Source organism: Cryptotermes secundus, unplaced genomic scaffold (genome assembly GCF_002891405.2).
Source record: "Cryptotermes secundus unplaced genomic scaffold, Csec_1.0 scaffold1362, whole genome shotgun sequence".
Lineage (NCBI taxonomy): Eukaryota > Metazoa > Arthropoda > Insecta > Blattodea > Kalotermitidae > Cryptotermes > Cryptotermes secundus.
This window is the reverse complement of record NW_019743672.1, coordinates 241839-269097: the sequence shown is the minus strand read 5'-3', so window position 1 is coordinate 269097 and position 27259 is coordinate 241839. Positions and strand designations below refer to the sequence as shown.

Sequence of the window (27259 nt, the reverse complement as noted above, 5' to 3'; positions counted from 1 at the left end):
TCATATTGCAGTCGTCTGATGCTGAAACATCTGATATATTCACCGGAACGTATGCGGTGCTTTAACCAGGACACTGAAAAACAAAGTGCCCCTTTTCCAGGGGAAAATCAATTTTGTTTAGATGTCTTCTTATTTACAGTGAATAACATGTTTTAAGCGGGATACTATAGTTTTCACATTTCCTTTGCGTTCTCACTTCAGGAGGTTCTATCTGCTTTATTAGTTTCGTGTCTTCCCAACAGATAGCGGTATGGAAAAGATATACGCTCGTGCGGAACGATACATTTTCTCGTGGTGATGTTGGCAGTGCTGTTAATCGATTGTTCAAGTTCAGCCAATGAGATATCAAAAATTGGGAGCCTGGAATGGGAAGGGGTGACGATAGCCTGTAACAGAGGAATGAACGCTTGGCGTGCTGCATGAAAATTGTGGTATAAGCGTAATCGTTTATAGATGCTTATTACTTCTTATCTATAACTTAGGAAATTATAAGGATTTATAGTTTTCTGTAGTGTGAGTTCGTAGTGCGCATCAGAATGGCAGAAGAGAAGATGGAAGTGGTAAGAATTCATTTTGCTTTGTGCCCTTCGAAATGAGTTTTAATAGCTTAGGTTGAGAATTCGCAAGCTTGTAGTTTTATTTTACAATCGATTATGTATTATCATAAAAGGATATGTAATAGCTTCTGAATACATTTTATGATGTAACGTATTGCCCATGGAAGTAGGGCGGAATTTGTCGGCTTCCAGTTATTCAGAGTAAATTCAGCAGCCACGTATAACGTAGTAATGTTCACGAAGTTTGTATTGTATTTAAAACACGAATGTTCGTTGCTGAATATCAGAATGCCACTACTTCTATTGCCTAAAACGAATTTACACCAAAAGGCCCAGTGTAAATGCCGTGTCACTCAGCACAACCAAGAATCTCATTTGTGTGTAGTTTTGAAGTTCTAGTAACAAAACGAAGTTACATAATATGCATTAGCTTAGTGTAAGTACAGCGTCATTCATTAAATGAATAGTACATGAATGAATATGTGACGTTTTCAGAAAAGCTATAAGAGGTGGCTGGATTTTTGTGGTTTCATTTATACATGAATATATTCATTAATATATATATATACCTTTTACTTAATTTTGTGCGCTAGCTGTCCTGACTCGGGTTTTTCTTGGTTTTATTCAGTCCCCAGGAAAATGCCAGGATAGTACTGTGATTAGGCCATAACTGCTTGCTTCCAAATTTGTGCCAGTTCATGTGTCATGTGTCTCAGTGCTGTGAAATCCAGCAGCAGAAAGCATTTTTAAATAACCCACAAAAAGAATTCATTTGGGGGGTTTCTTCTAGTTATTGTATGTAATGAACTCTTACGTACTTAATCAACAACCATCCGTTCTGCTGGCCACTGCAAGATTTCCCACATAACTCCATGTTTTAGCTGCCGGCAGGTTCTATAATTCATGGTGGAGTGGTATAAGATTTAGTTACCTCTTGAAGAACAGCCACAGATGGAAACCTTAACTCTTTATCTGATTTAAATTTACTACATCCTTGCATATCAGAAAATTGTAGTAGATTTTATTTATTAAGCAAAATGTGGCAAGGTGCAGGTTGTCCCATTTAATGTGACCCCTTCCTTGGTAGTATGCCACTGGATTGAGATTAGCTGGTAACATTAACATTTTGTATTCAGTGTTGTAACTCACTGCATGTTCATCCATGATATGTATACAGTTGCCGTCTTGTAGTGCGTTCAATTTCACCTGATACTTCACGACATGTTTCGGCAACATAGTGCCATCATCAGGTGCCCTAATTATGCTAATCTATTTCATTGCTTGCCTTTATAAAATTATTTAAAAAGTATTTATAAAGTCCATATTTGTCAACTATAATAAATTTACACACACTAAAACTTGTTAAGATTATTCATCTTATGTGTCAGAATTAAAACTTGCATGTGGTTCTTCCACTATGGGGGTCGTTTTTCTTATATTCTGTGTAAACCGTGTCTTGTGATGTGTGTTCCCTTCTTAGCTGCGAGTGTTGTTATAGCATGTTATAGCAAGTAATCTTTAGCTCTCAGACATACTTCACACCTAGTGAGAAAATTACTGAAAACTTTCTGAAGTTCTTTTCATGAAATTGATGATACTGTATGCTCTTTTCTTGAAGTTTGTCCTCTGTGTATGGATTGTTATGGTAAACCTTGTCTTTCAGCTTCCCTGTACATGATATATATATGTATAATGGGGGTAATGTACGCATCAATATCATGAAAAACAAAATAGACACTGTTGTATCAGCATCAGTTTTATTTTGCTGTTGGCGCTACATGTTTTGGCCCTTATATTGGGCCATCATCAGGCATACAATGGTACTAGTCCTAGTTCTTGAATTGCTTCTAATTTCAAGATTGGATCATATTGTGTTCCCTGTACAGGCATCCCTTGATACACAAAGGTAATTTGTTCCATAAAAACTGTTTCTAAGGTGAAGATTTGTAAATTGGAAAATGTATGTCCACTATTTTCATGTAAACGTAAGGCATACAATGGTACTAGTCCTAGTTCTTGAATTGCTTATAATTTCAAGATTGGATCATATTGTGTTGCCTGTACAGGTGTCCCTTGATATACAAAGGTAATTTGTTCCATAAAAACTGTTTCTAAGGTGAAAATTTGTAAATTGAAAAATGTATGCCCCCTGTTTTCATGTAAATGTCATGAACTCATTCACAAATCCCAGAAGAATTCCTCAGTATTTGTTCATGAAATTGAGTGTTGCAAATAAAACTGTAGTATTTCATTCACGTTTATTATCTCATAGCTGATGCAGTGCAGTGATGCTGACGAAGCCTCTCAGTTGCATGTCTTTGTGGCTATAAAGCACGTGTACATAGACTGCATGTCCTGATAGTAGCAACGACAGTAAACTAACGTTGTACTAGACTGAAAGTCATGGTAGTAGCAAGAACAGTACACTAATGTACTTTAGCATCCTGTTGAACCACCATCTTAAAAGCAGAAATCCTTAAAGATTAAAAAAATTTTGGATTTAGCTGTGCTGTGGCTAGTTGGCAGGTTGTCTGTTTTTTAAATTAAAAATAACAATGCATTTACATGTGACGTACTAAGATGACAGTGCTACAATTTTAGCAAGAGTGTATACACCTGATGATGGCTAAGTGAGACTGAAACATGTTGTAATAAGATACATGAAAATGAAAATAAGTGCTGCATTTAAGATTAATTTACTAGCAGGTCTACAAACTACAAATATGATAAGGTGTGCACTAAAAGCTAAATGGTTGCACAACAGTTATGAGGAATGACATGCACAAATATTACAGAGAAAAACATCTGTCTGTAACATTTACTGCAAGTCCCCACCTCTCCACGCATTGTGTATGCATTTCTCAGCCTTCACAAAAAAAACTTCTTTTATGTAAGTTGTTTGTACTAAAAGTGAAGTTCATTTATTGAAAAATAGGTACAAAGTAACATATTTGTTGTAGCAAATATTCATAAATTGAGTGTTTGTAAAATGATTGATGCCTGTATGTGGTCTGACAATAAAGTTCGTAACCTCAGCACGGTAAAAGTGCCGCATACCTCATTGCTGAAGATCACTGTGGTTGCCTTCAAAGTACACCCAATGGGAAGTGCCTAGTCCACTCTTCAAAACAAATTTGGAACTGGTTTTGTGGAATGGCCTTCAGATCTTCCCTCGTATTACTCCTGATGTCATCAGTGTCATCAAAATGCCTTCCTTTCAGTATTTCCTTTATTTTTGGGAAAAGAAAAAGTCATTGGGGGCTAGATTGGGTGGATAGAGAGGGTATTGTAGTGCAGTTATTTGTTTCCTAGCTAAAGACTCGCTCACAGATAGTGCCATATGAGCAGGTCCTTTGGGATCATTTTTGCAAGCACCTTCCTCATGTCAAGATCTTCAGTTAAGATTTCCTAACTGTTTCTCTGTCAATGTTCACTTGCTCTGCTATGCTCCTGACAGTCATCCAACGATTTTCACGCACAATTTTAACGAAATTCTGCAATAATTTCTTCAGTTCTGCTCGTTGCTGGCCATCCTGATCTCTATTTGTCAGTGACACTCTCTCTTCCCTTAGAAAAACGTGTCACCCACTTGTATACCGTTGTTTTCTTCATTGCATTATCAGCTTAAAATTTTACTAACATCTCTCTTATTTTGCTTTCACTCTTGCCAAGTTTAACAAGAAGCTCCAACATTCTCACAGTGGCACACCGAAACACACTCAGACAATAATAGACGCCACTCAGAAAGAGACTGCTGTAGATCAACAGCAACACAGCTGTGGAAAGCTGATGCCCCAGTGTCATCAAACCTTACTGAGGTTTCTGTCCACTGCTGCTATAGCAAGCACACGGTGGCGAGTTCACAAACTTTGTTGTCAGACCATGTATTTCAATTTTTTTTTGCATCCTGTCTCATGGAATCAAGTATAAGGTGGCTGTCTATCTCACATCATAACCAGTTACATTCTGGACACCATGACAACAAATCCCACTTCATAGACTGCCAGTGCAAGTGAGCATTCTACATGGCACTCGTCACCACAGCATGAACACCTATGCCCTAAATAGCTACAGTACAATTAGGATACCATTGCACATCCAGGAGATACCAATCATACATGGCAATTAACAACATTACACACTCGCAAATTGTCCATTCTTTAGCTTACTGTACAAGATAAATTGAGGCAGCAACTTTGTAAGCACTAGCAGCCTCACTGGCAATTTTAAGATTGCACAAACTTACCTTTCTTTTAAACATATCAAACCAGTCATGACTAGAGAAAGTGATGGTCCATCTTCAGTATGTTTCCTCACTTGTTTTAAGTTGTCAGAAATTTAGTTGAAATAATGGCATAATATAATGGAATGCATTACTGTGCCTTATCATCCAGCGATATTTTGAGAAATTTTTCCCTTTTTTCAGCCAATATACCAAATTTGGATTCACAGTTATTGATTACAAACATCTTGTGCTTTTCACATATTCCATAATTTTATATCCCCCCCCCCCAGTAGTCCTCATGACATTTCACCAAGCCCTTTTCCATTGCCACCCTTATCATTGTCACCATCATGTTTCCTTCTCTTGCTCATTTCTGCAAGCTTTAAATTATGTAGTTCTATCACAGACTCTGAAAAATATCCATTCATAAATACTCAAATAGTAACAAAATGAGAAGAAATTCAGTGTTGTGTAATACAAGGCAACACATCAAATGAATGTGAGGAACCTGCTTGTTCTCTAAAACTGAAAATGTTGGTCGTAATACTGAACCCAGTTTGGCAGATTTGTGGGGGATGGTGTCAGTGCATAATGATCATGTTACCAGGCTGATTATAATACAGGATGGTTGTAACCTGATGCATTAGTGTGCTAATTAAATTACAATGCAGAAACTTTATAAACAGTAGTGCTGTAATAGCAAATAATCTGTGTGATACAACTCTTTATTGAACCGTCACAACACAACAAATAGTAAAACATCAAAGTCAGCGTTCAGCTGTGGCTTTGCTACATGTTTCGGCCACTATCGGCCATCAGGTAAATACATATCAACAAAAAACTACCATTTAAGTGCAGTCATAAAATGGATATAACACTATTAATCGTACAAATTTAAAAATGCTTATGTAAAAAATACAAAAGTTCAGATTACATAAAAATTAAAAATTGGAAGTATTATAACAAGATATAATATTAATGATGTTTTCAAAAACATTGAATCAGTCGTTGGATATACCGTATTTACGCATGTATAGGCCGCGTGCGTGTATAGGCCGCAGCACAATTTTCAGACAGAAATTATAGAAAAAATAATTTTCTTGGAATATTATTTCAGGAGTAGAACACCCTGTGTTACTAATTATGAATATAATTTTTTTTAAATGAAGTGTGATTTCGAATATAAGACGCACCCCAGTTTTCCTTTTGAATTTTTGGCAAAAAATGTGTGGCCTATACATGCGTAAATACGGTACTTTGTGTGCGTTTCCATAGACAATAGGGAAATTCGATATTACTTTATATAAAAGATTTTAAGAGAGGCCCATGGTGTAGCAATTAATGAATTGTGTAATGCTGCCGCATCATTAAGAAGAATTGTCCGTATTGCATGGAAAGCAAGCTTGCTTCTCTTAGCTTTCCTCCCTTCTAATGCTGGCCAGACATTACCATGAAGTAGGGAGTCTGTAATGATTAGATAACAGGTTTGTTCAGTGTGGTATAAGTTGAAAGCCTAATTCAGTAGAAACCAAAGCCTTCATAGCGATTATACACATATGTAGTCCATGGAAGAAGTTTTCACAGGACCAGTGCTCATATTAAACACAAATGATTCCAGGAGAAGTGGGTGTCCCACGTTGAAGAATGCTGGCGGAAATTTTGTCACAAATTTTTGTATGATTGGAATGTTATGTTTATAAATGTGGTATCTGGATGGCATGACCTTTTATTTGTTTTTTTTTTCCCTAAATTCTGCAAGTGCTTCACAGAGTACTCACATATTCATTTTCCATATAAGGTTAGTTTTCATTCTAGAAACTAGCTAGTCCTCTGGTAATAGAACCTCCTAACACCCTTAATATCAGAGACTGAGGCAGCCCAGTTTAATTCACAACGTCACCTAGATTTGTTTTAGTATTGTCTTCGTGTCTTTCTTGAAGTGACTGCTTGTCCGAGAGGTGTTCTGACCGAAGTTCTACATTTATTGTTTCCACTAGCTAAATTTTATGTCCAGCCCATCATTTCAGAAACCTTGATAAAAATACTTGAATTCTAATTGTTCATATTCTGTTGCATCCGTTGTGTAAATCACTATAGATATATATTTTTGTCAACACAACACTGTTTTAGCAGATGGGGTTTGCTGTTTAGGATTACATGTTTTGGCACATGTGTGCCATCTTCAGGTCTGGTTTTTAGTTACGATTATTCTTTCATGTTCTTAGCATAAATTTTCCATGTAAACTGAGTGGATTTGCCATCATGTTATACACTGTATTGTGGCTGGAAAGCTTTTGTAGGCACTTTGTCACCACAGATCCGGTAAAGTTGGCCGCAGCTGCTTACTGTGAGAGGTCAAGGTGGACGCAGCTGGTCATGGTGAGTCGCCTTTTTAGCGACTCCTAGGAAGCAGTCGATGACGTAGCTCACCTTTGTAGTTGTTTGGGCTCCACCCATTCGGGAACATGAGAGTATCACCTGGGCCATTAAGTGGGCCCTGGCTTCAACGAAGGCGGTCAAACAAAACTTGCGACCACTTCACAACACATACACTTTAACATTGATTAATTACATCATTATTATGTTTGTATTTAGGACTATATGTAGTCCTTTGTTCCTTCTACTACGTGATCACACATCTTAACGGTTTAAGAGTTAAGCATTGTCTGTCTTTGAACAAAGAATTGCGTTACCACCCTACTGCTGCCAGGCATGACATCATACAGTAACAGGCGTGTTGATTGGTCATATATTGGGAAGTACCTCTGTGAAGTGCCTGGCTGTAAGTTCTTGGGGCTTGTATCATGCATTACAAACAGAAAGGGGAGCCCCTGGACTATAAATTTACATATGACATCATGCTACATTGCGTCATCTGCTACTTAATGTATAGTCCATGGCATCTTATATTGCGTGATAATGTATGCATTTCNTAAATATATATATATATATATATATATATATATAAATTGGGTGAAGTATATTACTAAAAAGGAGTAATCCGTCACAGTATATACTATATACTGTATACTATGGGTAGGTTTCAGTTGGTTAACATTGTAGTTATTCTGCTGAAGATATAGATATTGAATCTTTTACATGAATGTGCAGCACTATCTCTCTACTTCACATTTCCTTGTTTTACTGTCCCAGGAAGAATAGTAGAAGGTTTTAGATAATGAATGTTTTATGTGAATGTGTGGCACTTGAACACACTCTTATCTGTCCGCTTCATGTTTCCTTCTGCTATCCAGGAAGAACAGTGCAATCTTGACTTTCCAGCTTTCATGGTGCAACTTTCTGGTACTCTAGAAGTAAGGTAAAGTTGTCCCTTTGCTTAACTAATTAAGCATTACATCATGAAGGCATTTGGGGGAGTGGTAATATAGATCCACATTTTCGTGACCTCAACACTAGCCGGTGATGAGTGGTCAGCTTCACGCCCTGGCCACTTTACCCCCAGGGAAAGATTTCCCAGTATCCATTGGATAGGAGGTAGGGTGGACCCCAGAACTGGTCTGAACAACATGGAGAAGAGAAAATTCTTGACCCTACTGGAACCTGAACTCTGAACCCTAGGTCGTCCAGCCCATAGCTAGTCACTATACCAACTGCGCTATAAAAGTATAAAAAGGAAAAATGCCTGATCCTACTTGTTGAGGATCCCACATTCTGATACCTGTTCTGACATGGTTGGGAACCAATGGAATACTGAGATGCCAAAATTTCACACATCTGTTATTACAGCTTGATCATCACGAAACACTAGAATGAACGGTTGCTTTGAAACACAGAGGGGACACTGCATCGTAATGACAGTAGCATTGATAGTAATTTTCAAAGTGATGATTTGCAGTTCAGCTGTTTACTTTTTATTAATATGAAGCAGTTTGGAAGATGTTGTGGTTATCATCATCCTAAGTTTAGCATAGCCACATTTAGATGATATGTTAACAAGACAAAAATAGGTTCAGAGTTGTAGAGATAATTTTTTTTTTGATGAACATCAGGATACTTCCTCTTGACCAAAACATTTTACTAGAGCTGGATCTAATCTTTAAAATGAAACACCCTGTATACAAATAATTAGTTTCAGCATCTCAAGTGAGAGTTGTTAGTTGTAATTAAACTTCTTGTCACATGTCACATTTTATTAGTGATATAATTTGCTGTAGTTATTACTGTTGTTTTTCTTGTATTTATTTTGAAGTGTAATGTACTTCAAACCTGTGGAAGGATGTTACCACCATGTATGTAATATGAGAATTGACTGAACTAGCTAAGGATTGGACCTGCTGGCAGACTTTTGTGATTATGAACATTCAAGTTCCATAACTACAGTGCCTGCACATTTACTGCTGAAGAAATACCCTGTATTATGGAAATAGTGACATAATCCAATCATAAGGCCTTGAAAATGCTTCTTTTTCAGGACTGGGGCAACGACAAACTTCAGAAAGCTCAAAAGCAAATAGATGATAGTCCATACGATCTAGAGGCTTGGAGTCTCTTGATCCGAGAGGCTCAGGGCAAGTGGATTGGAGAGATGCGACCTTTTTTTGAGAAGCTGGTGTTAACCTTTCCCAGTGCAGGAAGGTACTGGAAGATCTATATTGAGCAGGAGGTATGTCAGTTACATGTTATTAATTTCCAGTCTTTGAGGCAGTTAGCTGTCTTGGCCTTTACCTGGAGGAACAGAGGGGTGACACAGACTTTAAACAGGGAAGCCAATTCCAAGATGGGAACCAGCATGAGACTTACATAATTTTGTATAAACATTGTAAAATTGTCTGTTTCCATATCCTGGGTTGTACCTATACCTGGATACATGGAAAATAAATAAATGAATGAAAATGAATGAATGTAATGCAGTAATTCCTGAATGTGAGTCTTGGTTTATGTCCATGAAGGGAAACCACTGTGAAGAGTCCTTTATTTACTAATGCTAATGAGAGAATTGTAGGGTAGCAGAATGGATGCCTGGGGGATGTCTGGGCTGTGAAGAATGTCATTAGCCTGGTATTTACAACATTCATTGAGTATTAATATTTTAAAAAATAAAGCTGCCCAGAGTTCTTAAACCTGAGACATATGCCATGTCTTCCTATATACAGGTTGTTTGATCTTTGTAGCTGGGCCTTTTGTGCTTGTAATAAATTTATTGTTAAATAAATTGCAAATGATAATGAATAAACTCACTTTTTCTCAGATTTGAGTGTGTTGGCGCACATGTAATGAATCTGTCTTGCGTCTAGGGGGTATAGTTTCAGGACCTGTTATGCTATAAAAAAATTGAAATAAACTAGGCCTTGTTATTGTTTCATAAATTAAGGTTAAATGTAAAAAAAAAAAACTCAGAGTGACCCAGGAAGCCATGAGTGGCAGTATGACAGTCACGTTCCATTTGAAGTCTTTTAGATTATGACACTCTGTAGGAAGATGTGTGTAGTGGTGCAAGACTTAACTTTTTTAAACACTTTAGAGCAAGAGCTGTAAACATATTTATGATTCAAGATCAAGGAAATTTTAAAGAGAACTTAAAATTTTAGAATGATGCTTCTTTGAAATTAATAGACACAGAAAGGTAAATTTCCATATATATAAATCTGTTTGTCCCAACAAGATTGCCAAATATTATAAGAACCAGAGATGATCATAAAATGTTTGGCATACAGCTGTGTTTTGACATGGAATTACACTTTGGAGATGATATTGTTCTTCTCGTGTAAAAAATAGAGCATTGCTGAGTAATTTTGATGTCCACTGCCGTACTTATTCCATATACTTTCTGACTGTTTTCAGTCACTGAGAAAATATTGGCAGTACTTAGGTTTTACAGCAAATGGTGTAAAATAATGAATTAGGTGTGGTAATTCCTTCACCTCTCTGCACAGTATACATTTTGTGTGACTCAAAGAAACTCTAGAAATCAAGACTAGCATGGGTAGTTAAACTGCATAATTAGTAATTATATTTTCAACCATTGTGTATTATTACCTATTTAGAATTAAAGCTGTTTCAAATTCCCCCCATTAATTCCAGTTTTCTTAGATGACTGCTGTACATATCTGATAATATAACAATTAAAAGTCAGTACATATTTACACAGTATGAATAACTGACAGTTTTGTTCTGTTGATTAAACTTTTATTTATAATTTTAATTAGGTGTGAATGTGGAAAAGCTTATATAAATTCTTTGATTGGTTTTCTTGATATGTCATGCTTGTGTTCTCTTGTTGTTACAGATGAAGGCAAGAAATTTTGAAAAAGTTGAAAAGGTATGTCTACATTAGCAATAGGTCTTTCTATTACTATAATGGTAAATAAAATTCCTGCCTATTTTAAGACATGCTATTTTCATTCTGTTCACATTGTGTTGACACGACCTGGGAGGTGGCTTTCTGTGAAAAAAGAAAAGAAAAACCCAACAACAGTTCAGTTTACATATTGGAGTACTTGCCAGCGGGAAATAGCCTAAACAGGCAAGCGCTATAAATGTATTCAAAGCTAAAAACTAGAACAACATAATTAAAATAAATGAATAGTTGTGAACTAAATGGGATTGAGAAAGGAAGTGATTCATATTCTCTTTTATTGAACATGGGTAATCATCAGTTGGTGATGTAGACAATTACATTGTCATTAGAAAGTTACTAGATTATATTGTGACCATATTTGTTTTTCTGGTAGCCATTCATCTGTGGGAAATTCCAGTATACTGGGTTAATACATCTGTCATCAGGTTGCATAGGATATGTATGAATGAATGATGGTGTAAAGGGACTCTGAAATTGCTGTATATGTACAGTATTCTAATACTATATAAATACATTACCTGTTTTTTCAGGGGGTTGGATTACCGTATTAATTTGGATTAGAAATACTAATCCAATATGTGTAACTCCATTTTGCAGTACTGATCTATTCTCACTTCTTTTAAAAAAGTTTGCTTGCTAAAGGTTCATGAGTTCCTTCGAGCCTATAAATTCTGCCACTCAATTCTTTTCCCTGATAATATCAATGCAGTAAGTGATCTATTTTTTGTCAGAAGTTCCAAACGGGACATGATTTTTTAATGGCTTTCTTTGAATGAGATTTTTTATGTAGTCATTAGTGTCATTTATTCACCAATCATGAAAGCTCCTGTCAGTTGCATTGAGATACATGGCACAAAATTGTATTAAATACATTTATATATCTCACTCGTCAGTCAGTGTACTGTATGAAAATATTACACATAGAACAAATTTATATATGTGATTTATGATAATTTGTGGAACTTTACTGGTTACAAAGCATAAAAAAAAATAAACCATGTAGTATTTAGCCCAGGATTACCAAATTGTGAAACCACAACTACCAAGCCTCAGTACCGAATAGGGTAACTGTACTGTAACCATACAACAGAAAATTTCATGTGTGTGTATTTTGGAAACTTAGACACATTGGACAGAATTGTGAGATACAATTCTGTTTTATTTTCCATCTACTTTCTAAGGAAACAACTCCTTACCAACTACAGATAGGCACAATAGATCACTGTGGTCACGGTGCAAGGGCCAAGAAGGCCCACCCCTTATACATTCATTCAACTACAGATACATTCAAATGGATCTTTCATACATACAAATGGATCTGTTATACATACAAGGATGGCTGCCAGTTATTTAAAATATTGGTGTTTGTAGTATAAACATTAAAGTATAAATACTAAAACTTACGTTTCTATGCTTAACACTAGAAATGTATTAAATGCCTCTTAAAAAATCATGTAGTACATAAATTTACTTCAAGGTAGGAATTACTTTCCAGCCACTGTTTGTGCAGGGTGGCTTTCTTCATCCAACATTAGCTCAATTTCTATGTTAAAGTCAAAATAGCAGGTGAAAGAAAGTATGTTATAATGAAAACAAATTAACAGAAATAACACACACATTGTTCCTTCTTCTGTGTTAACTTATTATAGATGGGCTTTTATATTAGTTTCTTCATTGTAAGGCCGTGAATGATAGCATTATTTACAGACAAACATATGCTAAAGATTTCATGAATGTTGATGTTGATATTAAGCTATGCTACCTGTAATTGATGGCCCATAGGAGCGCCATGCTAATCAACCTTATTGAAAATACAGCACTTTTCTATTGTATTTTTTTTTATTGCTAGTGGGGTGGGACCAGGTCTCTTGTACTGTGGCCACTTCTGGCCTATTGTACCAGCCCCAGCTGATAGGTGAGGGTGATTGTGGAGCAATTGGTAGAATGAAGATTGGCAGGGGAAACTGAAGTACTCTGAGAAAACCTACCCCAGCCCCACTTTGTCCACCACAGATCCCACTTGACCAGACCCAGGATCGAACCTGGGCCGCTGCGGTGGGAAGCCAACAACTAACCGTTTGAGCTGTGGCACGGCCCTTTTCTATTGTAAGGTGTCTACATGAGGTGTGATGCATCCATGTTGAAACAGTAGAAGGAGAATGCAGAATCACAATTTGTAATCCATTTTAAGTTCCGAGTTTCTGCAAGGAAAATTTAGAGGAGAAAAGATGGACTGTATAAAGGGATTTTGATTTAGGGGGTTCATTATGAAGGCCAGAATTGTACCTTACATATATTTGTTGTAATCAGTAAACATTTGAAGATGCTTGTTTAGCCATAATGAAGTGAAAGATGCATTATGAATATGGATTATCATTACATTATTTTTGCACTCATTAGATAATGTGTCGTATCATGATTTACCATGTCTTTTAATTTCAAGAAAGGGCCTGGTGGTTTGTGGTGTACACAACATGAAAACAGGGAAATAAAAATAAGTAACTAGCAAAGAGCACATAATGTTTGAAAATATTTTCCGTAAATTTTCTTGGACTGAAGCACATCTGTGTCCTTGGCCCATATTTTTAACACATATAGAATAAGCAGTCCAGCATCCTTAATGTGATCAGGCAAATTAATCCTTGTGTGGTTTTTGGTGAATTTTCAAGTCAGTGTTTAATATGCACATTACTTACCCCTACAAATGATGGTGTCAATCTAATATATGTTTTAAATTATTTTATTATGTGAAAATTCACCTGGCACTAAACTAATCCAGAAAGAGATGTCTGTTCAGAATGCAAATGAAAATAATTGTCCCTTTTGATATGTTCATGGCAAGTACACTGAATGCTCAAACTCAGTAGCATAGGTTCCAGAGTCAGGATAGCACAATCGGTATAGTGTTAGGCTATGGGCTAGGTGGCTGGGGTTTGATTCGCGTCAGGAGCAAGACTTTTCTTTTCTCCACAGTGTCCAGATCAGATCTGTTGCCCACCCAGCCTCCTATCCAGTGGGGTTAAAGTGGCTGGGGCATGAAGCTGACCACTCACCTCTGTCCAGTATTGAGGTCAAGAATGGTGAAGCTATATCTCCACACCCCGATACATCTGCCTTGCATAGTGATTAATTAATTAAGAACAGGGACAACTTTATCTTTTTTTATAGTGTAGATTCCTGCATGAGAAGCTAATAGTTCTCAGTCAGGAAACTCCCTGCTTTTTATAGGACCCAAAGGTTCATTACTGTGTTCACAAGTGCATGTCTGCTGATTACTATCTGAAGTTTGAAAGCCATGTCCTCCCTGTAACTTCAGTGCCTATTTTAACATTATCCTCCCTTCTCTGCGTAGATTTGACAAGTGTTCTCATACCTTTAAGTTTTCTGATCAGGGATATGCACGCATTTCTCATCAGTTCTATATACTCTTCCCACATTATCTTTTTGGGTTTGTTTGTTCTAGTATTTGGTGATGTGTACAAAATTTGTAATTTATGAAGGTCCTTTTTATGCAATTTCCTTAGTCTCCTGTTGTGTCCCTTTTCTTAGGGCCTAATATTCTCCTCAGCACTCTGTTCTTCAACATGTTTATTCGGTTTTCTCCCTAAATGTAAGCGACAGTAGGTAAAATTATAGTTTATACATTTTTGGGCAGGAGACAGAAAGACAAATGATTCAGAAGTTTGTGGTTGTTCATCAAATTTATTACAGTTCTGCAAATTTGCTGAAGGGAATAGAATGGTAATTTTAAATAATGAGTTATTCAGAATAGAAGAACTCAGTTTTTCACCTCAGACGCATTATCTTTTGTGAATATTGGAATTATTTCAAGATGTGATGGTAGTTTTACTGGTTGTGGGTATGAGGTTGTGTATTTATTATTCGAGGAATTCATTAGAAGGCCACTTCCTGGGTTTTGAAGCCTTTTTAACCTTCCTTTCAAAGAATGGAAATCACCAGGAGTGCTTGTGTATGGCTGTGTATTTGTCAAACCATAAGACACTTATTTAAGCCCAGCTTAACTGTTGCGGTCTCTGTTACATAGTTAATATTTACTTGCACAGTTATAGTAGTTTGTCTTAGAGTTTGTTGGAAAGCAAAATGCTAAAAAAATATTCTAACCCAGAATATTTCCCTGTATACTGACATTGTATAGGTATATATAGTTAGATGTATTCTTTCAGAAAAATTATGTGATTTTATGAATAGTTTCAGGTAAGCAAAAAAATCATGCAGGGAAAATATTGGATGACTTTCAGCTTTAACTTTTTGTTTGCTGTTAGCAAACCTAGATATTGGCAAATTGCATACGTATTGGACAGATTGCATAACTTGGATAATGATTTCCTGGAGGAAAGTATATCGGTGTAGCATATTTCCAATGCATGGAATCTAGAGTGGATGTTATTTTCCCTGATAAACACAAAGGTAATGGCTGTTGGAAAAATGATTAAACAGACATAAAAATACTGTCTAGAGATATATAATGTAGGTATAGCTTCACAGTACTGAAACACTGTCTGGAGATTTGTAATTTAGGTATTGCTTTCCCGTACTATTCAGAGGGCTTGGAAGGTATTGGAGCCTTATAGCTCTGTATATGTTCAGAATTCAGTTTGATTTTCTTGTGTATAAGGAACAGACAAGACTTCCAAAAATAATGTTATGGATTTAACTTTTGGCTTTATGACACATTTTGCTTTGTCTGCAGTATACATTGGCATTGGTGTTTACAAGTTGACATTTATGGCATTAGTTTTGTCTCATGGTTTGTCAGTTTGTGTTTGGGTGTGTGGATGTGTGTCCCCATGTGTACTATTAGAGATGGGATATCCTGAAGTGTCACATACTGTTAAGTCATTATGACAAAATATGACTTCTCTTTAATAATGTCCAAATAACTTCACATATTCTGTTCAGTATAGCGTAGTAATGATACTGATTTTTATGGAATGACCTTTGGAAGAAATTATTATTCTTGTGGCAGCCATAACATCTACTCTGTTGCTGCCGGGCCTGTTTTACTGCAATTTCCAGGCTGGTTCATAGAATTTTAGTAATATGGGAGACTTATGATTCCAATATAAGAAGAAAATGTTGAGAAGCAGTTTTTTTCTACCTTGTAGCTGTTATTGATTTTGTTTATTTTGGAATTTCTTCTTCCAAGATAGAAAGTTCGCATTTTAATTAACTGTGTTTCTGAAAATGCTTGGTTTAATCTGATAGGTATTTTAGCAGGTGTTCTACAAAGCCTTCATCAGCTAAGGGTCATTGTTGGTAATTAAGGCTTTGTGGTTATATTTCTGTTTGAAGCTACATTCTAAGCAAGATCCTGTGGAAATACAATCCCTTACTTGTTGTAGATTATATTTTTTAGAACTTGGAAAGAATTTTGTATGAACGTGACCTAAGTTTGTTCATGGATAATATAGCAAGACATAGAACTTGCTGCATTGTGGACTGTGATTGTTGTGGCTAATTTCATCATATCCTGTCTCAAAAGTGTTGATTTACTTGTATTCAGACAAGGGATCATTTATTATCAGATCCCACGCTAGAAAGCCTTACTATATGTGTTCATTATGTATCCATTGGATGTAATAAAGTTTTTAATTCAGAATATGTAGGTAAGGGCTGCAGAAAGTCAGACATACATGACTTATTCCAACAGTGGTACATAAATGTATTGACGTTTTATATTACACGTATCTTGTATTAAGGTGTATGCGGAAATGTGCTTTGTTTTGAAATAGGAAATTATGAGCAGAGTTTGTTTGTCATTAGTCTTTCTTATGTCGCACCTGTTATATTTTCTTATGCCTTATTGAAGAATTTACTTACTTCTGATTATAGGCATTATATATTTGTTCCTTCAGAAAACCATTAAATGTTCAAATTCTTGATCTCAGGTTCCACATAACAAAGAGAGATGCTTGACATGTATTGTAGTATGCAATAGAGATTGGAAATACTGCCAGTGGTGAAAGGAAAGGCCTCATGTTTGGAAATTCTAAATCTCATAATCAGTTGGCTGCCTGTCTTTAGACCAGGTATTTACCAAAAATATGCAGTGGCCACATTTGCAAAGAAGAAATCTGCTGTGGCCACATCTGTCTTTAAACAATATGTGAAGAGGATATTTTTATCAAGACACTTGATTTGTGTAAGGTTCAAAATTCCCATGAATGGGACAGAATTTGATAACTTCAGTCTGGTTACTTGAAATACGAATTATTATGACTTATTTTGCTGTTAACAAGATGTCTTGTTTCCAAACTCAAGAATGTAGGCCTTAGATTAATAATATGCAATTGGGTTATGGCATTGTACAAAATGGAATTTATATAGAGAGCTGAGGTACTTTTCCAATCACAGTTTTGGCATATTTCTGGCGCAGTAGGGAATTAAAGCGGTTTCTGTGTCAAAGTTTTAAGGAAGAATTACTCGTAATCAAATTACGTGTGTTAGACTCTCAGTGGCGTCGGAATGAACCGGCATAGAGAAATATAATTTTGTGGCAGTAAATTGCTTCTGTGTCTGTATACCATTGAAATTTGAATTGTGATTTCGAGTGCTTGGTGACTACACATGACTGTGAAGTGTTTGTTATTGTGTTTAATGATTTGAAATAACATCATGAAGCTTTGTACCATTACAAGAAAGAAGATTTGACCTGTTCAGGCAAGTGCTTACTGTTTCGTTATTCTTATGGTAAATTCATATAATATGCCACAATATAAAATATTTGCAATGATCTAATTTCTTCTTTTTCTTTTTTTTTACAGGTTGATTACCTGCATACAATTCTCTTAGGCAGCAGTATGCTATAGGTGATTCCCAGCCTCTGAAGTATACAGTAGATGAGGTTATTTCTCTTAAAGAGATATGTCAAAAACTTGAAACTGCATTAAGAATTGATTGTTTTCAGAACATGAACGATTATTTTTGAAACTTAAATTGCTAGTTTCAGTTTTATGGAAGTATTTAATTCTCAAAAAGATTTTGGGATTCCTGAATTGAAAATTGTTATTTGGATTACATCAAGTCCCTGCTTCATAGAAGTGATGTGTTCCTTAAAAGTTATTCATTAAATATAATGAATTTTATATTATAGGTAAATAGTTACAGTTACTATGTTCAGAGACAGTACATAAGTAAGTAAATGCAAAGAAAGGTAAGTGCATGTATATTACACATATCCATGTATTTATATAATGTAATGAATGTAATTCATTTTAAATTAACAGTATCTAATTGAACCAGACATACAGTATAATAGAAAAAAAAAGGATGAAATGGTACTGCTTCATATTGACAGCCATTCACTTACTGATGAAAATGTTAATGGCTCATGTTCTGAGACACATGTCTGAGGAGTTGGCATGTTTTCCATGTGAAGATACTTCATTGTATGTACTGAAAAGCATATTGATTTTTCAAATGCATTAATGCAAACACTGATAAATTGAACATTTATAGATAAATGGTGTATTATTTCCTCTTTCCACATTTCTTCCTTGAAATGGAGCATTTTTCTACAGATCCATAAACATTAGGTCTGACAAATAAACAGGCTCATGTTCTAATGTAGTGGCTGGCTGCGTTGGTGAGTTAAGATGTGCTTGTTCATGGTATAAACAGTATATAATGTTGAAGAAAGCAGTCTTCTGGGATGTGGTGTTAACCGACGTTTCGGAGGAACGTCGGTTAACACCACATATACACGGTGCCAAATCCCAGAAGACTGCTTTCTTCATAGTCACCGCCATGAAAGCCTCAAATCTTACATAGTATATAATGTTGTTTCACACCTGTAATTGAAGCTCACACCTCCAGACCATAACACAGTATAATGTGGTGAGTGATAACCTGGTCCCTACTCTTTTGCTGCAACCTCACGTTCTGCCATTGACTGCATTATAGAATATGACAAAAGGTAACTAGATCTATGGATATTACTTATTTCCTTCCAAGCTGTCTTGTTTAGAAGGTAGGTTTAAGGAAAGTTGGCTTTTGGCTAATATCTTCATAAAATGTTTCTTGATTACAGGATCAAGACAGAGTCTGATAACAGTTAAGATTTTATACTGAAATCTATATTGTGATAAATAAATAGTAGTTCATGAATTCACTGCATCCTTGAGTTACTTCACTGTCATCAGAGACATTCACTGAGTTGATTCACCATTCAGCCTAGAATGATTTAGCTTATTAATTCCCTTATTTGAATATTACGAAAGTTATGAATTTAACAGCCTTACTTGATTATCATTGCTTAAGCCTATACTTGATCATTCACAGTTGAGCAATCCATCCTTTAGTGTAACTTGTCAGGAGGTCCTGGCTAGTGCACCCAGTTATTGCCCCCTCTGAGCATTAGAGCTCATTGGTCCAGTGGTTACAAGAGCCTTCAGCCCATTAAAATTGCAGCTGTTATAACTTTCAGTACAGGTTAGGTGGTTTAAGAAATATGTGATCCAAGTTGAGGATCTGTGTGACTGACGTGATCAGGATATTTCATGAGGACATGGCAACTTATTACGTGGTGGTACTTTATACATCACAATATATATATATATATATATATACTGTGAATCTAAATTATTGGGGTTTCTGGAAACCCCAACAATAATTTAGAATCACAGTACCCTTGTAGCCATGTATTTGGCCTACAGAGTGATTCAGAAGTATTGTCTGGGTTTCTGTAGGAACCTGTGAATCATCCTGTATATGTAGTTTAGAGAATTGATCTGGTTATTTTTTGTCAGGCACTGTGCGGTGGCGTAGTTGGTTGAGGCACTATGCTACAAGCCAGAAGGTCATGGGTTCAAGTTCTGATGAGGTCATTGGATTTTTTACAATTGACCTAATTCTCCCAGCTGCACTATGGCCATGGGGTCGACTTAGCCTCTTAACAGAAATGAGTACCAGGAATATTCTTTGGGGTAAATGGTGGCCGGCGCGTAGGGCTGACAACCTTGCCACAATCTATGAGTTGATTGTCTAGAAAATGTGGGAACCTCAACATCTCACAACCCTATGGGCCTTCACAGCCTGTTATGGGGATACCTTTACTTTACTTACTTACTTTACTGTATGTGGTTCTGTTTGGAAGCTCTCAGTCCTTTAAGTGATACAGGCAAGAGCCAGTCCACTGTATGGAGCAGAGTGATGCATTGTGGATGGAATTGCTACTCCATATATGAAGAGTCCTGTGACATAGATTTTATATTTAAAAAAAACATCTTGAGTGAGGTAAGGGGAAGAGGTTAGGTGAAAGGAATATCCAGAGTGTTTTTAAAGACAAAGGGGTAAGATCTGAAATTTGAGGTTTTCATGGTGCTGGTTATTTACAAGTGGTCTTCTGGATTATGACACTGTATAGTCTGATAGATAGGTGCTGACCATATGGAGGAACATGCTCTCTCCAGCTTTATGGTAGAAGATGGCTGCTTTGTGTTCTTCCAAAACGTTACACACATACTAGACTGCATGGTGTCATAACCCTGAAAGCCATGTTATGAAATAAACTAGTGAAAGAAGGAATTTGGAGTTGATAACCAGATTCATGCTGTCACATGTTTATTGGCTGATACACATCTGAGTGGTGTACTATTTTGCGAACAGTAAAAAGGTTAATTTTTCTTACAGCTCTCGTATGATAATCCAGTAAAGTTCTTAACAAAGTCTGTCATATGTAAGTCTGCCATGTAATGCATTCTAGATAAAATATTTTCTGCAATAAATGAACTTTAAGGTGATGGGAATTTCTAAAAAGGGGGTCAGTGCTTTTTAAATAACCATTGTTTCAAACATGGGGTTAAACATCCATGAAGTATTTTGGTTAAGAGCAATATCTGAAGTAAGCAAGAGAGATTGGGATGCCATTTTGCATCTTTCAGGATGATGGCTGAAAAGCTACATGTAACGCTTTACTGTTCCTCGATCTAGTCCTCTTCTTTTTCGGTTGCCTACGACTATACTAAACAGTTTTATCCAGTGCTTGAGGTGGAATGAAAATAGAACCGGGATGCCATCCTGCCTCATTCCGCCCCACCTCAAGCCCTGGGTATTGTACATTGCATTTACTGCCAAAGAAGTAATGGGATGCTTTTAAGCCATTTAGAAAAGAACCGGGATGCCATCCCGCCATATCCCGCCCCACCTCAAGCCCTGGTTTTATCCCATCTTTTTACTTGTACTTGTTACAAGAAGTCTGTCACACTCTGATTTATTCTTAGACTGTATAATGATATGTGGTCTACTATATAGGTTATAGAATTTCAGATGATAAGTAGAGGCCATCATGAATCATGAGTAGGAGAGAATTTTTAAGTAAACCATTGTGGAAGTTGAGGTTTGGATCAGATGCCTTCTGATTGCAAGGACAATAAGTTGGTAGTATGCTGACCTTGGCGACTATGAAAGAAAGTGCATCACACAGTTTTTCCATTTTTAAACAGCTCCCTCATGTGAAATTAATTCTGGGGTCAAAGCAGTTGTCCACTGCCTTATGTTAGCCCACCTTTCTGTCTCATGACAGAGCCAATTTCAAAAGGGAACTGTTGTGGGATCAAGGTAAAGTTTAGGGTGGATGGATGTTAGATGGTATCAAATAGTAACTTGATTTTTCAGTTCTAGCAAGCCCAATGGAGTGCATTTTTTTTTTGTCTTCAGTTTTAAGTTTCAGTGACCATTCAGTTCTACTTTAAACATTTTAGGATTAATTCTGCATCTCTTCCTTTCTCCTCACATCAAGCTTTCTTTTGCACTCACTTTGAGCACTTGTTATGAATATTTATGTTACATGGTTGTCATGTTGGAAGGAATAACCTAACAGTGCCTGCACATTACATTTTAGTGTAAATTATGGCAGGATGACGAGCCGCGATAGCTTTCATGACACTGCAAAGTAACGGCCGGAATTTTATTCCTGGTAGGGACACTGGAATTTCTTCTTCATTACAACTTTCATTTTGTACCGAGTGCTCTTTTCTGTACGGAAAGAGCAGATAGAAAATGTGGACTGGCTCCTCCAGGTAGTATCAAGATTAAGAATGCTTAGACTCCTTTTCGCTGTCTTTCATTCATTTAGTTGCTTTTCTGGCGTTACGGCCGGACAACTTTTATGCTGGAGAAGGAGTGTAATATAATGCGAATGCGGGCTGTTCTTGAGGTGCGGTTTTGCTGTCATTGATTAAAACCGTGCGACTGCTGCACGAAGCGGCTGCAGCATCGGACGCAATGGGCCGAGGTGGTTCGGCTACTGCAACACAATTATATAGCCTTATACAGTGCGTACAATCAAGTGCGCGCCGCGGCTGCAATTTGCCGTGAGTCATACCACCGCAGAACGGATGCAGTCGCGGGGAGTGTTGCAACTCCTCCCCGCGACTGCATCCGTTCTGCGGTGGTATGACTCACGGCAAATTACAGCCGCGGCGCGCACTTGATTGTACGCACTGTATTTATTGCTAGTGGCGTGGACTAAGTCCTTTGTACTGCGGCCACTTCTGGCCTGTTGTACCAGCCCCAGATGATAGGTGAGGGTGATTGTGGAGCAATTGGTGGAATTAAGTTTGGCAAGGGAAACCGAAGTACTCGGAGAAAACCTGCCCCAGCGCCACTTTGTCCACCACATCCCACTTGACCAGACCTGGGATCGAACCCGGGCCGCCGCGGTTGAAAGCCAGCGACTAACCGCTTGAGCTATGGCGCGGCTATTGTATAGCCTTCCTCGCGGGAATCACGTAATTAGATTCCGAACATACGCTGTCATTACCTGTTGCATATCTTGCTAGTCCTAGAGAGATCTTAATGTTATTGCTGCTGTTATTTTTGTTTCTTTAAGATGATTATTAATATAATAATTATTAATCGGTGCAACTCGTCGAATTCAATATTAACATAAAAACTTCGCCTCAGATTGGAGTATAGTTAAACTATACTTCACCGATAAGCATCCATGTCGGTATTTCAGTAACTATACGTATTCCTTCCTGATGATGGTCATGTATGACCGAAACATGTTGCAGTAATAAAGCTCTAAATGTAGCAACTGAAATATTGTTGTGTTAACGGTAGCATAGTTCTTCCAAATTATATACTCGTATAGCCTTAAGACTACTTGGGTACAGAATGTTTTTCGTATTTTATAATTGGAGTGGAAAATCCTTCGTATATGCGTTCTTACTGCTCACAGTGGCCGCCGCTCGGTCTAAGGCAAGCAATGCCTTCGTCTACTGAAACACTGGAATCGTGGGTTCGAATTCCACATGAGACATGGATGTCCGCTTTCTTTCTTTGTTCGTGTAGGTAGCCACCTTGAGACGGATTGGTCCCCCCTCCAAGGAGTCGCACCACGTGTCTATAAGATCCGTAATTTCAGAATTAATTCTGAATGAGAAAAAGCAAAGAGCCTAATACTTCAAGGTAGAAAGATGTGTTCTCAGTGAAATAATTAAGAACATGTTTAAAAAGAGAACGTGACATGTCATTAAAGAACTCGTAAACTTTAGAGCTTTTCATGAAATTTCACGGTTCCGCGGACCAGCACTTAGAACAGCATGAAGCATGATTATTTGTAATGTGTGCAACATCTCCTGGGTACTTCTTTTTACAGTTTAGTTTACTGACGTTTGGTGTAAGAGTTCCACTTGCTGTAAATGAAGCAAATAAAGTTTTGTTTTAACTATCTCAGTAGATAATTTATTTCCTAGACCATTTTTTTTTTGCAGGAACTGATTGAAAATGGGCATCGCTTCTGTATCAACATAATACTGAATACTCGATATAGTCTGCTTTCTCTCTCCCACCTTCCCTTTTAGGTGGTAAGGTGGGGAGAGAATTGATTAGCATGGCAAACCGAAGTACTCGGAGAAAACCTGCCCCAGCGCCACTTTGCCCACCACAAATCCCACTTGACCAGACCCGGGATCGAACCCGGACCGCCGCGGTAGGAAGCCAGCGACTAACCGCTTGAGCTATGGCGCGGCCTGGGGAAAGAGTTCCAGGTACTGTTTTGCATAAGAAACGAGGTAAGCACTTTCGTGTGCACAGAGGACGCTTTTTACAGATGCGACTTCGGAATTTATGTTACAGCTTCATAATTGCATTGGTTGTGCTTCATTACCAAGCTTTTTCCTTTTCTAAGAAACCTTTAATTTCATTCTCCATGTTTTATCTTCCTCCGAAAGTTATTAAATTGACAGTATTTTGACAAAGAAGCGTTGTCATGTATATTTCTTTAACGCGTTTGTTCCGTGGTTTATACAGTTTGTAAAATCAGTTTTATAATGTTATATTTCAGCGTCCTGTTGCACTCATTTTCATCCATTATATGTATACAGTGGCCGTCCTATAGTGCACACAATTTCACCTGTCACTTCACAACATGTTTCGGCAACACAGTGCCATCATCAGGTGTCCCAACTACGTCAATCTATTGCATTGCCTGCCTTCATATGCTTTCACCAACCATTTAAAAAGTCCGTGTTTGTCAACTATGATAAATTTACACTCGCTAAAACTTGTTAAGATAACTTATCTTATTTGTCTTAATTAAAACTTGTATGTGGTTCGTTCACTACGGGGTCGTTTTTCTTATTTTCTGTGTAAACCGCGTCTTGTGATGTGTTCCCTTCTTAGCTGCGCAGCTAAGAAGGGACCGGTGTTGGTCTGTGGGCCACTGATTTCAAACCGCTGCCTTGGTGCGCATGATGTGCGTACCCGATCTTTAGTTAGTTTATATCTACCGTATGGATTTAGGTGCGGATATGTGGTTCACTTTGCAGAGAATGAGCCATTTGTGGCAGAATTATAGCCTGTTCTATTCCACACATGCAGAAAAAGTTGAAGGAGAAAACTGAGAACGCTACTTGAGCCGTCACTGCTTCACGGTTGTATAGTATAATCATCTGTTCACGTAGAAGTAGCGAAGTAAATTACGGAAGTCCTAGACATGCCTATTCTGTGGCCGAGTCCGGGACATGGGCTAACCCACTCGGACGTTGAATTGAATTACGTTTTCTAAAGAATCCTACTAATATTTTACAGCCTCTATCCATAGAATAACATTGTTATGATGCTACATCAGATTATGGTAACACAGTGCGGCGAGAGATCAGTGCACATGTTGGCTTGCTGATAGTTGGAGCTGCCAACAGTAGCCTCTCTACCACCAACTGTCATAATTTCATGAAAGTGCTTATTAAGAAAGTTGTCCCTGTCCTCAACGAATTAAGCACTACGCCATGAAGGCGTATGGGGGAGTTGATGTATAGATCCACATTTCCTTGATCTCGGCACTAGCTGGAGGTGAGTGGTTAGCTTCACGCCGCGTTACCCCCGGTACCCATTGGATAGGAGGTTGGGTGGACCCCAGAGTCGGTCTGGACGATTCGGAGAAGAGAACATTCTTGACCCTACCGCCACTGAAACCCTGACCCCTCAGTCGTCCAGCCTGTAGGCAGTCTCTATACGGCTCCTGCTTATTGGTGCTATGATCGGATTGAGTGCGTGGAGCCGCTGGTGCTTCCAGCATCCGTGGGCTTGGGTGTAAAGACGTAAGTTAGAGGCGCTGTATATACATATAAATGTGAAGTGTAAGTCCGTATATATAAAATACAAGACATGTTCAGCCAGGAAACAGTTCCGATATTTCACATAATGTATGTTCCCGTACTTCCGGTTAGGAAATTGAGTCGCATGGACCCTAGAGATTTATTAGATCAGCATCCTGTAGGATGCGACGAGCAGTTCTGACTGACGGTTAATAAATCTGTAGCTTTATTTAATAACAGGTCACACAGATGAATTATTGATGCGACGAAACTATGGCGTGCAGTAGCTGTGCGCTAAGCTTACAGTCAACTCTGTTCCCTGAAAGCGATTTAGAAATCCATACCCGAATGCAGTTTCCTCCTGCATCCTTTGCACTCTTAATGCTCTTAGCTGTTATATGTGTAAAGGCAAAGATTCATGATGTCAATACAATTTCAATTATTTACTTAGGAACAATATGTAGTACCGAATTTATAGGCATGTATGCGACAAATTTCTAACGCCTAACTCTGATGGTTCATTAATTGTCATTATTAAACCGAAAAATGAATTTTCATGACGCCGCCATTTTGTTGTCTTACAGTAAAAGAGGTGTCATGATAAAAGTGGCGAATTTGTCGAAGATCTGTTACCTAGCAAGTTGATTGAGGCGCTAACGTTTCTGACATGTATTCAGGAGTTGCCGGATTCGACTCTTGGCCAGGATACCGAGTATATTCAGTGATTATCCTCAGTCCTTCCATGCGAATACTGGGATAGTACCTTGAAATATGCTTAGACAGCTTCCACATCATTTCAGATTCATCATTCATCAATCATACTACCATTTGACGCTATATTTGAGCTATTTGCACCGTCGTTAAGTCAAGCACAAATAAATACAAACATATCCATTACTGTACGTACTTTCATTGCCCTATTTAAATAGACCACAAATAAGTACAGTCAGATATCCATTACTGTACATACTTCCTTTACCTTATTGTCAGTAAGTGTCGCTCCTATCACACAAATTCGTGCGTACATCATGTTGGTATTAACTGATTGTAGGAAATTAAATAGTAACCGTTTGGGATAGCCTCAAATTGCATAACGTACGTACCAAATTTAATCAGAATCTGTCCGATGGTTTTCAGCTTGAAACATACGGAAGGCAGGCGCTGTCGGACATACATAAGTTCGTTTTGTGCACACTGTGTAAAGAGCATACAGTATTGAAGTTTGACTAACGTTAAGTAATAGGATCCTATGGTTGAACACAACTGAAGCTGGATGTCGAACCCTGTTATAAACTTGTTCACGTCATTCTGTTTCCATAATATCTGCCAAATGTATCCTCCAAACCCTGGAATGGGCCAGGCAGTATAGTGACTGGCTGTATGAGCTCCTGTAGTGAGAGCGAGTCTAGCGTCATTCCATATACGATGCTGAAATTTGGGGTGGAGAAGGGGTCTTCGAAAATAGGCAAGTTTTCTTAAGTTAGGAAAGTATATTTTATGAACCATGCACTCAATTTCGTGGTTGTATGTTGCCAACTAAAAAATGTGACTAGCAGATTCTAATATGGTAAAAATGTGAAGGCCTGGCCACCGTATA

At 37.5% G+C, this 27259-nt stretch overlaps 1 protein-coding gene across 1 annotated transcript in view; it reads left to right on the top strand.

The window, feature by feature from the left end:
• The first annotated feature begins 346 nt into the window (after positions 1-346).
• The window catches only part of LOC111874261 (protein suppressor of forked), a 94039-nt gene continuing 67126 nt past the window's right edge, over positions 347-27259 (top strand). Inside the window, exons 1-3 of the mRNA XM_023869615.2 lie at positions 347-560; positions 9215-9406; positions 11030-11062. Of these exons, the coding sequence (XP_023725383.1) occupies positions 537-560; positions 9215-9406; positions 11030-11062 (249 nt within the window). The 5' untranslated portion in view covers positions 347-536. The remainder of the gene's footprint in view (positions 561-9214; positions 9407-11029; positions 11063-27259) is intronic.